General features: G+C 39.9%; 1 protein-coding gene across 5 annotated transcripts in view; it reads right to left on the minus strand.

Annotated features, from left to right (window-relative positions):
* The window catches only part of kalrna (kalirin RhoGEF kinase a), a 105,702-nt gene that overhangs the window by 32,036 nt on the left and 60,872 nt on the right, over positions 1 to 12,794 (minus strand). The window contains exon 1 of one of the 5 annotated variants that reach the window (XM_034885103.1): positions 10,436 to 10,699. The exons of the other annotated variants lie outside the window; for them this stretch is intronic. Coding sequence (XP_034740994.1) covers positions 10,436 to 10,502 — 67 coding nt within the window. The 5' untranslated portion in view covers positions 10,503 to 10,699. Of the gene's footprint in view, positions 1 to 10,435; positions 10,700 to 12,794 lie in introns of those variants that run through there. 5 annotated transcript variants of the gene reach the window in all.

The following is a 12,794-nucleotide window of genomic DNA, read 5'->3' on the forward strand; positions in this document are numbered from 1 at the left end:
AATGCTGCCTTTAAAAACCCTTCTAGTGAAGAGAAAAAGGAAGCAAAATGATCGGTCTGATATCAGCTGCAAAGCCAGAAAACATTTGAACATCTGAGTGTGTGTGTATGTGTTTAATGTTTATTTTGATAGGGGCAGATACATCATCTGATGTGCGTATCAGTGTTTTTAGCTGAAGCTAATTCACGACACTTGTCCCTAGTAGCGCTAAAAATGTATAAATAAATAAATAATACAGATTAACATTATTAAAAATAAGATAAAGATGAAATAAAATTAATTGAAAACCAGAAAAAGGTATAAAGAGAGTACGGTGTAAAAAGTAAATAGCGCGTGCGTGTCTGCCTGCGTGCGTGACAAAAACGGTGGTCATGTGTTGGGAGTGTTGGGGATCAGCTGCATTCTGCACAGCTGGGAGCTATGTGCTGCTGCTGCTGCTGCTGCTGTGGTGTTGTGCGTGGAGTGTTAGACAGGAAATTAAAGGTTAAGGGTCAACAGAATCTCCTGAGATGTTCTACAGTACCATACGTACACCTTCTATACAGAGATCCTTCAACACTGCTCTAAAGATCACCGGCTCTGCTTTCTTTACACTAAACCAAACAAATCCAGCATAATGCCATCCCAGTGTCTGGTTTCAAAAAGCCTCCTGGCAGGAAAATAAAAGAAGTGTAAAAAAGGGATTACGAGTGTTTATCTTCCTTTCTCTCCCTATACATGTTCTCCCTTCCTCTCCCCCCTAATCTCTGACCTGCTTTTTACCTGAATGTCTCTTACTTGTACAACACATTTATGTTGCTGTGCTGTAGACGGCAAAATAAACGTGTGAGCACTGCAACAATGAAAAAGAAAATAAAAAGACGGGTGCCCGCTACCCGGCAACAGCTATGTTGGCTTCTAAGCAACATCTCAAACAATCTCTTTCTGCAATCTATATACATTTATCTCAACATCACAATATTTGTCATTTACTAAATAATGACATTGGTAATTTAATGTAAGGATTTCAATTATTTGTTGTATCAGTTATACCAAACTGTTTGCATATTGTCTGTTTATATAAGGATGTTAATATGTTTGTATAATTATTATAACTAATTCTATTTATTTCTTATACTTTATGTATATTTCTTTCTCCTATGTCTACTTAATGTGTGTTTGTGTTATTCTGATGTCCGTAATTTTATCTTAATCTTTTATCTTAAACTCAAACAACATTGTTGAAATAAATTATTTTCCCACTACGGCCCCACACCTCTTCCCTTCATATTGTGCAGCGCTGCGGGTAAATGAGTCCGTATTTGTGGTAGCGGTTGTTTTAGCTCTTATCTGTCTGTGTCAGCAGTGTGGCAGAGATAAAACTGTTCAAAACAGCAGCCGAGGTCACCCAGTGCTACTAAAGGTGCCTCAGTCTCCCCCCCCCCCCCCCCCCCCCCCCCCCCCCCCCCCCCCCCCCCCCCCCCCCCCCCCCCCCCCCCCCCCCCCCCCCCCCCGCCCTCCCCCCCATTTCTGCCTGCCAAAACTTGCCAAGTTTGGTGTTTACATGTCCCTGAGGACTGTCTTCTAAAAACACATTGACTCAATTTTCAACATTTTCCCTTATCCGTTAGTCTAAATATCCAACCCAAGAACACACTGGGCCCTATTTTAATGATTGGAAACCCAAGTATCGAACGCCAGATACAAGTAGCTTTGTGGGGGGATCTCAGGCGCTGTTGCTATTTATACCAAATTAATCTAAAATGGGTTGGTCTGAAGTAGCTACACTACTCATAGGTGGTGTTTGGGCGTAACGTGCAATAAACCAATCAGATGCCCATGCAGTTCAACATCACATTGCCTTAAGTCCTCTAATAGTTCCTCATATATGTCATCCACAGTTCATGGAAATGTTGTATAAAACATTTTTCTTTCTATTTATGTATGGTTTGCAAAAATGAGACAGCCGGGTCCGTGAGATGAGAGAAGCAAGGTGTATGGGCGGTGCGCTACACTATATTCTGGCCAAGCATGTGCCCTTAATATAGCATCTGAATAACGCGTCACTGACTTTAGAATTTTTAGATTTTTTCTTGTCTGTGGCGAAGGTTTATTCCCTAATTTACAGACAGGAGTCTGTGGAGGGAAAAGAATGCTGTGCGTCGGGTGCAAAATAGGAATGATACATGCATCAGTGTACAAAGTCAATTGCGCTGGGTACAAAATAGGACTCACTGGCAGAAATAGTGATTAAATGCAGCAAAATGACAGATGTCCAGCAGAGTAGCCTGTCGGTTCTGTGTAACATGGTGAAGTACGTCACATGGTGATGAGGACAGAGAAACGGCAGGCAACCCCCCCTACTGCGATTTCTCCTGATTCTCCCAATCACCAAACTGCTTCAGCGGTTACTCACTGAAGTGCTCTTGAGAAAATGCAGTCATGTGTTCTTAAGAGAGGAAAACATGTCATAGGTCATCTGTTCACCTGCGCTTTCAGCAGAACCAACGTCAGGCATTCAGTGGCCTTGACAGCTGGCTGAAGACAGAAACTCATTACAGCCTTGAAAAAACACACACACACACACACACACACACACACACCTGACTGATGAGACATCATTGCAATAAGTTCTCCTTTGGAGAAAAAGGACACTGCTGAATCCCAGTATGCTGCCGTCAGCTGTTGGGAGCTGACCAGTCACCACTACAACCAGGAACAGCTGTTTATTGACCACACAATGAGCTTGGAAGCATGACCAAGAAAAAAATACTAAACACACAAGGGCCATTGCTTGGCATTTCTGAAGCATTCAAACACATCTTGTAGCCTTCCTCACCGGAGGGGAGTGATGGGTTCAGTTGGGGAGAACTCAGTAACAGAACAGATGGAATAGACTATAACACTCTTTACTGTCATTGTACGAACAAAATTACACGTTACAAAACAAACAGATTTCCCTAATTATTTGTAGTTATTTGAGTTCTCACTAAAATATGATAATTTGTTTTATTGTCACAACAGAGGAACATTAAAATATATTAAAAGGTCTGACAAATTAAATGTTTAAAAACAAAAACTTAAGATATGAAACTTACCCTAAGTCCTTTGAACAAAAAAATCAGTGTTGCCAACACGGACGCTGTAGAGCGTCCTCTGGTGGAAAACATGGCAGTCCTTCTTTATTTGTTAAATATTCATTTATCAGCTTCATTTGTCCTTATAAATGATTCTGATGAATGAATATTTAAATCATTTATTCATTTATTTATTTATTTATTTTTCTTTTTAATTGGCCATTACAAATGCTGATACCAATAGATCGGAAAATGCCTAATGTCGGCCCGCCGATATATCGGTCGGGCTCACTTGGAATGTAAGAGGGACTAACAGCCCCAGGAACAGGAACTTTTGTTTTTTAACACTAGTTAAAAATAGGTGACACAACTTATTCATGCCTGTCTTTGTGACAGGAGGTCTTGAGGTGTTGTGGATGCCACATAAATTACAATGTCACCAGACACAAGACGACAAAATCCAAAACCACCAGGGTTGTACATCTTCTATCTTGTAAATTCACGCCCACACCAACGCAACAGTTTTTGGACATAATGCTACAGTCAAAATTGTGTCTCTTATACAAACATTTGAAACATTCAAAGCTACGCACAGCACAGAAAGATGGTTTTAGAGGCCGTAAGTTTCTTCTTTTTGTCACACTTTACTTAAAGTTTACTACATAAGAGTGACATGACAAGCACATGATACTGTCAAGACACAGTCGCAAGAACCCTAACCTTAACCCTAAAATAACCATAACTTGTCCTGACATAACCAAATGACTTACTAAAAAAAGCATCATGTCATAACCATTTATGTTTCATGACACATGACAGTGTCATGTCACTCAAAAAAGAAGTGAAAAGTGTGACCTTCTTTCTTTTACACACAGTTTGTCAGTGGTCATCATTTACCGAGGTCCAAAGCTTATTTCCAATGTTCATTTAAGAAGTGATAGTTGGGGATTGTTGCGGTGTTACTACCTGTGGGAAACACGGGATACTGCATGTACTACAGAGTACAGCAGAGTCACACTGACGGCCACAGTCAGGTGGGACCAAACAATGAAGCTTTTGTTTGGCAGCCGACAGAAAGACAGACTGCCTACTGTTAAAATCCCCATCACTCACTATTCTTTAAACACACACGCACGTATCATCTGTGGATACTAAACCTACGTCTGAAATGCAACAGAACACACACACACACACACACACACACACACACACACACACACACACACACACACACACACACACACACACACACACACACACACACACACACACACACACACACACACACACACACACACACACACACACACACACACACAATGAATGGCTCTATTGACAAGAGTGTATTTAAACTCACACAAAAGAGTCCAGGTAAGAGACTACAATATCTAACCAACATACAACTATAAACAACCATTCATGTTCACTAGATGGATAAAACTAAAGCAGAGAAATGCATGCAAGATAAAAACACGTTACAAAGATGCTGCGAGAAGGCAGAGAATAAAAGAAGTAGTACAGTATTTGTAAATACTGTACATTGCAGGCATCTTTCCAAGATGCCCGGATGCTCTCCTCCCATGAGGCTTTTTTGTGTGACAACGACAGGAAGTGAAAGTCATTTGGGAAGATGACATTCTTCTCATACCTCTCTTACTCTCACATGCCTTACATATTTGACAAATCACACAACTGGACAAACAACTTCAACATATCTACTGATTGAATCACTAGGGCACTGCTTTAATGACAGAGATGCATCGATACTATCGGGCCGATCTATTCAATGCAATTCTGAATACATTACAGCCTGCATTTTAATTCCATTTAAGGTTTTGACCAATTTGTTGCAGCATTGGCAAGGTTTACACTCAAATTCTAATTCCTGTTCATTTTGGAGATTTTGTACAATGTTGCTGGTGCACAATTTATTTATTAGTTTAATAATAATAATTTAGTAAATGTATACCTTTTTTATTTTGCTTTCCAAAGTTAGAAAAGTGCGGGCACACAGGTTCTACAATCCTCTCAATTATTCTCGCTCTCCCACTCTGTCATATTGTATTTGATTCAGTCCTGCACTTAGCCACTGACTGAGCCAGTATTCCTTGAAACGGCAGTAGGAGTAGAAGTGATACTCGCAGTCGAGGAGGGTCACCCTTTTTCTAAATGAGCAAACCTAGAATCACTTCCAGTCCTCCCAGTTATAGAGCTTCAAAACCAAGAAAATCTAATTGCTTTAAATGCAGATTATTTTGATGATGCTCGAGCTCGTTAATGTGGCGAGTAACTCTACATTGTACACTGGAATATAGTTGACATTGTCACCAGGTATCCAGACAAATCCAACGATGCCTGTGTCCTGAGATGCCTGAGGCGTGCGCGGGGGGGGTTTAATCAAGTTCAATATACTTCAGACACTAACACAGACTGGTGTTCTGTCAACTAAGCAGTGGCCACTTATTGACTTTTCTCCTATAATTTGATATGAGCCCTTATCTTTGATCTACTCAAGATTTATTTTTTGCTGTCCTTTAGAGCTGAACTGTCTTATGTGTCTTGCGTATTTATAGTTATGTGTATTAATGTGTGGTGTATATTTAAGTCTTTATGAGTTGGTTTCTTCTGTTACACCACTTTTTAAATTGTTTTTAAAGGTGCTATCCAAAAAAAGTAAAAATTATTATTATTGTTGTTATCATCACCATCTTCATCATATGTAAGCTCATTCATGAAATGTGTCATCTATAGCGACAAACTCAACCCTGTTCTTTGACTTTACTCCAGAGTCCTCTCAATTTGTTTAAAGCGTCTCTTAGCTTGGTGCTAAAGAAAAGAGATCTTAGTCCGTTCGGAAGAAGTCCTTATGGTTGGAAAAGACACATTGTGACTACACTCCTCTTTATGGGAACTTGGGTAACATTATGGGAATTACTCTAGCATAATACTCTACCACCTTTTTAACTCGAACTGAAAGACGTTACAGATAGGATAACAGAGTCTAGTGCCAAATATTTTTTTTTTCACGAATGTAGAACCTAAGACTGCTTACTTCTTGCTAGAATGAAATGAAGATAAGTAACAAAGGAAAGGCAGAAAGGCTGCTAACCTTATTTCCATACCATATACTAAGTCCCCGTTGTTTTCAAGCTATACACAACACAGAAAAAAAAACTGTCAGATTTAAAAACGTTTTTACAGGAAAAGTAATTCTTAAGTCTAGTTGCTGGGAAAATCACAACATTTACTTTACTCCACTGCCGCGAATAGTGACCGGCCCACTTACCAGACAACTCTAATAATGAGAGGTATAAGAGCCTTGGCCCCAATTTAAAATTGAGTGTGAAGCAATGGAGCGAAGACAGCTATCTCTGTCCATTATCTCTGCTTAGAGAGACTGTGTGTGCATGTGTGTGTTTGTGTGTGTGCATATATATTTCAGGGCCATAGTAGTTTCCTGCCCAACTCAAGGTTTAATGTGTAATGGCCTGACGTAGGATCACTTTACACCACAGTTAATCACTCTGGCCACTGTGTGAGTGAGTGAGAAAGTGCCTCTGTCTGTGTGCATGTGTCCTCGTGCCTCTGTCTGTGTGTCTCTGTGTCTGACTGAGTCTTGACCTAACATTGTAAAACAAAAACACATTGATGTAAATTTACTAAATTTTTATTAAACAAATAAATAAATTGTGCACCAGCAACATGGTACTAAATCTCCAAAATGAACATTATATAATGCATTTAGTGTGTGTGTGTGTGTGTGTGTGTGTATATATATATATATATATATATATATATATATATATATATATATATATATATTTTAAAAAAAACAATGCTATCGGGCTGATCTAGTGTGCCCTAGTGATTCCATTGGTAGATATGTTTGAGTTGTTGTGTGATATGTAAGGAACAGGAGAGTGAGGGAGGTATGAGAAGAATGATTACTATCACTTCCTGTCATTGTCACACACAAAAAAGCCTGAAGGGAGGAGAGCATGTGGGTTAATGAAGTTTGACGATATAAAAATATGGTGCCACTGTCTATCACAGGTGACCCTGCTATGCTTGTGACCCAAGTGAACAAATTCAGTGTGCCACTTAGATGTGTCCTCACTACAGTAAATTTACAGCCGACTAGATCACCTGGGACCCATTTTGGTTTCACTAAAATCTGTGTAACCAGTTCAGCTACATGCCACTCTGTATTCCAGTCTGTAGAGCATGAAGCTCAGATGGGCGCGGGCCAAAGTCCACTGTCTGTCCACACACAGGAACTGAGTTAAAGGCCAACTACTGTTTTTTTTCCAACCTGGACTTAATTTTCCTATGTTTTTGTATCCAAGTGACTGATGGGAACAACAATCTTTGACATTTGTCCAGTATTATAAGAGGCAAAACAAGCCATAATGTAAGTTAGTAGGGTAATTGTCCAGCTTGTATTTGCCTTCATAAAAGGGCTTGTTTTTTCCACTGACGGGCTCAGATAAATATTCCAAGTGTTTGACAATATTTTTAAAAAGATTTCTAAGGAAGGCATAACTGGCCCGCCAGGTAAAATCCGTTTCTTAAACATAAAAACATCAGCAAAATTGCTTTTGCTAAAGCCACCAGACTCCATGTAAATGAACAGTAACTTTAGCATCGTAAAACACTTCATTCAAAGTCGACAGAAACAAAATGAAACTATGTCTTCCCACTTTTACAACCATCACAACTCTAGCTTTGGTTGAAATAAACTGTTTACTGATTTACATTTAAACATATGTTGGCTCTATACACGCTAGTGTTAAAAAGCAAGTATTGCTCTTTCAAATTGAGTCTGGTGGGTTTAGTGCTAGCAACCTCAGAGCTGTTTCTGGTTTAACAGAAAAGTCTCAAAGGAGGTTTTAAAGGTATATCTCCAGTCTTTTTTTCCCCAACCCATTTTCTGATATAACCAAATTGTTAGGTGTGATAAGGTTCATTCTCCTTTGACTAAGGCAACGGATGCTGGCCAGAATGTGTCAGCATGCCCAAAATCAAATGCTTTAAAGAGAACAGAGATAAAGAGATTGTACCCTCAATTATTGGAATATTTTCACACTGAATATGCAGTACGTAAAATGAATGCACATGCACTTTTTAAAATTGTGAGTAGGGAATGGACAGATTTACTGTATGAATGTAATGATGAATGTTATACTGTAATATTTTGTTTGAATAATTTCTGATGATGTCTATAATGTCTACAACATTTTACTGATTTAGATCAATGTTAAGTAATTTTCTTTTTCTTTTTGTTGGACCCCAAGAAGATTAGCTCACCCCACTTTGGTGACAGCTAAGGGGGATCCTTTTAACAATAAACAATCTCTGAAGGGATCCTTTTCATAATGTCAGACACTTTAAATATTAATCTGTTCCTGTCAGTGGCAAAACAAGCCCTTTTGTAAAAAGGTAAATACAAGCTGGACAATTGCCCTACTAACCATTGTAGCTTGATTTGCCGCCGCAGACTGCAGCGATCACGCTTAATACTGGACTTACTAATGCTTAATTCTTGTTCCCATCAGTTACTTAGAGACAAAAACATAGGAAACAGGGTCCAGGGTGAAAAAACGGTAGTTACCTTTTAACCGTTAGCTAGGCATAGCTGTATGTTCACATCATAATCTTTCAGCATAATGTAATGCAAGCAGTGAGAGAAAACTAGACTTCTGTCTCTCCACGCTGTTTTCAGGCTTTAGTTAATCTAGTCATCACGGGAGACTTTGGCCAATCATATGGCCATTTCAGAGAGAGAGAGCGCGTGCAGATTGTGTAAAGTTCTGTTTACTGTTACCAAAGGCTCAGGGCTGCAGCTAATTCAAGGCTAATCTATTAGATAAGAGATGTCATTGTCATCCGTCTTTAAACAGTGCAGTTTAGGAACAAAATTGTATAAAAAGAGTAGTCCCGTTTATAGTCGAGGGAGCATGATGACAGTTTCAAGAGCTGCTTTGGTTAGCCTGTAGCTTAGCACAAACACCACCTTTTATAGCGTGTTTGTTTCCTGTCACCCCGCCTCTAGTGTCACTTTGTTTGGATGGCAGCAGCCTGCTACGAGGACCAATCCTTAATGGATTGCATTAGCATCAGTGTCTGTGGTAATAAGTAAGCTATATAACTTGTCACAAAAATGTCGACGTTATTAATTGAACTAATTCAAGCCTCGGGCACACAATGACTTTTAGGTAGGTACCATTTTTCTAAAACTCCCCTAAAGTAAACAATATTTGATTGACTTTTTGAAAGGACCAAAATGAGAAAAAACTCAACATCCAACAACAAATGACCAACTTCATTGCCAATCTGGAGGGGAAATTCATTCACTGGCTTCCAAGAGGTTGATTATTAGGAAAGCACAACAAACACAAACCTCAGACATGTACTCCAATGAACCTAAAAGTCGTAGTTGGAAAAGCCTCTCTTGTAAAGTTCAAGTAAGACAAAGTCTGTAAAATCTGAGGTTACTTGAACACGTTTTCTTTTTTTCCATTCATTAGACTGGTATCCATAGTAATATATGTCATTAATACAAATCCATTGATCTGCAACTAAGACAGGATGGATGGTCTGATATTGCTAGGCCTTGCTCTCTGTTTGGCTGTAGAACTTTACTTGATAGTACGGGGTTTCCTCACGTTTACAGTCTATTAGTCATCAGATGTCTGAATGTGACCTGGCGACAAACCGGTTTTGTGAGAAAGGAAGCCAACACCTCTCAATGGACGGACAGTTATTGGGAAATTTGGAAAAAATGTGACAACTCGGGTGCGGTCAGGGTAAATCCTTTGATGCTGGCGAAATACTTCGTCACAACCAGCTGCACACCCAAACAAACACATAACACACACACGCGCCTTAACTGAATTGCAGGAAAATAGCTTGCACAATACAACATCTGATGCTCAACAGAGACAAAGAGAGAAACTGTCCTTTTCTCAATATCTCTCTCTCTCTCCGTCCCTTTCCTATCTTTGTCTGTCTGTGTGACATTAACTTCCTGTTTCACAATTCATTTTCAATTCAAATGAGTTGCCAGTGGCCTCAGAACACATGATAAATAAGAAATACTTTGTCTACCCCTCCTTTATTCAGTGTGACACACAGAAACACACACACAGAAACACACGCAGACAGACAGACACACCTCAAAGCTAAGTGTAGAAAATGCTGACAGACAGAAACTTGTTCTCTTCTTCATTCCTCAGCACACAGTACAAACTTCCTAACTTTTAAAGCATGCAACACACACAAATAAACAGTGTGCACACATGCCAACACACACACGGCTTTTACACAAAACAAATGTAATGTATCACAAATACACGGTGTGTCTCCGCATCTTGTCCCACCTGTGCCATTGTAGCAGCAGCAACAGCGGTCGAGGATCCATCCACAGCAACGCCAGCCTCGCATCATCCTCCCTCACACACACATCCTATACTCACACGTCTCTCTCTTACACAGACACACAAACACTTCTCATTCGCTGTCTGACTCCACCATCAAATGGTCGACCAACTTGTTAACCAGATGGATTGACTGGAACAGTGTGGGTACACCAAAAGCTTCAAGTCCACACGGCTGACATTCACCACAGACGGGAGATAGTGATAGAGAGAGAGAAAGAGACAGAGAGCGAATGAGGTAGGGGGAGGAGGAGCCTATACACACAACATAGTAGTTGAGTTTCTCTCACTCCCTCCCTCCCATACTTCAGGGCTCTGGAACAGAAGTCAGAGTTAATTATTGTGAAGGGCTACTTTCCCCATTGTGGAGAGAAAGGACTCAGGTTCCAACACTGTGTGTGGTTTTGTGTGTGTGTGTGTGTGTGTGTGTGTGTGTGTGTGTGTGTGTGTGTCAAGAAGAAAGGGAACAGAGAGAATGTGAGTCTCAGGCCTTGTCCTTGTTTCTATGCGTCTTGGCCTTAAATTCACATGCACAATGGCAGATGTGTCCAAAACTGTGTTGATTCTAACTGCTTAAAAGGACTTTTTTATACATATTTACACATCCACGTAGTCACTTGTCTACTATATTAAGACTGTGCTATGGAGTGATCGATGCACCACTGCAGCTAGCCCTCTGGTAATAGCTTTTATTTTTCAGGCCTCTTATTGGCCAACATGGTTTTGAGGTTAGGGTTATAATGGCACATGTTGGTTTGGATCTTGACATCGCTTTAATTTGTTAATGGGATTGCGTGTATTGTGTGTATGTGGAATTAACCTTAAGCCTCATCCTAAACAACACAGGTCCCTGTCATCTACTGTAAATGTGCTGTAATGGCTCTACTCAAATATGGCAGATGTAGATAGAGTTGCAATGCCTTTTTGTATTTAACATTATGGTGTTGTGCCGTTTACATTATTGTGACGGCATCATGATGCAGCAGCAGGTTAGACCACCCACCCACACCACAGTAGCTCAGTTTCCCTGCAGTGTCCCATTTTACACACAGTGTAGTTCAGCTGATGTTCAACAGCAAGAAATAATACATAGTGCTGCAGCTCAGACTACACAGTACTACAGTAGTTGGTAACAATTACAGGCTTACACAGTGCTAGTTAATAACTCCCAGTGAGTCAACTACAATCTCATAACAAGAGGCAAACTTGGATGACACAAGAGAACCAATACAACTTACAGTATCACTCTTAGTCATGGCTATTAACAACATTATCAAGACTATTACAATGATGAAAGTCCTGATAGACAAGGTACAGCTTTGACTTTCAGTCAGTTTTGTTGACGTCATGGTTTGGTTTGGTTAACATTAGCTTCAGTGTCTTCACAGTCTTTCAGAGAGGACAAGGAGACCTACTTTACAGAGCAGTCACAAGACCCGAGAGAGAGAGAGAGAGAGAGAGAGAGAGAGAGACACACTCACACACAGCTGAAGCTTGAAAAAGTTCTTATTCAGTTCACTTACGGTAATTAGGAATGGCTCCTGTGGTTTAATGAACAATTTAATTCATTCATATTCTGTATAGAAGTGTTAAATACCCATCAGCCTCCAGTCACTGCACTGTTGAGTAAGCAGACATAAGATCTGCCTAATTCTGCATTTATACTACCAAACAACAACGTGAAACTAATGAGACTGACAATGCAATGGGTCTTTGTGGAACATATTAGCTCAATGTTATTACAAGTCTGCAGGCCTTGCTACTCACGACTAGCTGAATGTACGGGGCACAGCAACATATTGTAAAATACTGTTGCCCTTAATTTAAGTAGGTGTAAAGCCAGCCTATGTAAAAATAAAGTCCCCTATTTGTAAGAACATTTGCAGATATTAATGATATAGCATCATTTAACAAATACTGCTAAAAACAGGCTGAATTTGAGTGTATGAGATTTTAGCAACGTACATTCTTCGAGGGGCTGGATGCAGCTGCCTGCTAGAGTCCGTAATGCAACAAAGAACTGTGAAGATGAAAGTAGTGCAGTTTTTTTCTTCTCTGGTGTGCCCTGGAAGTTTTAGTCGTCCTATATGTCTGCATCTGAAGCCTGTTGGTTGTCCTTGCTCCTGCTTTTACACCAGCAAGTCTGCAGCTCCCCATGCTCAAAACAGAAAGAACAGAACATCTACTTTTGACCTATTCTCTCAACTGTTTCACTTGATGTGTGTTATAATACTCGCTCGTAACAGCACTACAACTTTATTGTGACAACAAATCAATTTAGGTTCGGGTAAATTCTGGTTCT

Source organism: Etheostoma cragini, chromosome 11 (genome assembly GCF_013103735.1).
Source record: "Etheostoma cragini isolate CJK2018 chromosome 11, CSU_Ecrag_1.0, whole genome shotgun sequence".
NCBI classification, from domain to species: Eukaryota; Metazoa; Chordata; class Actinopteri; order Perciformes; family Percidae; genus Etheostoma; species Etheostoma cragini.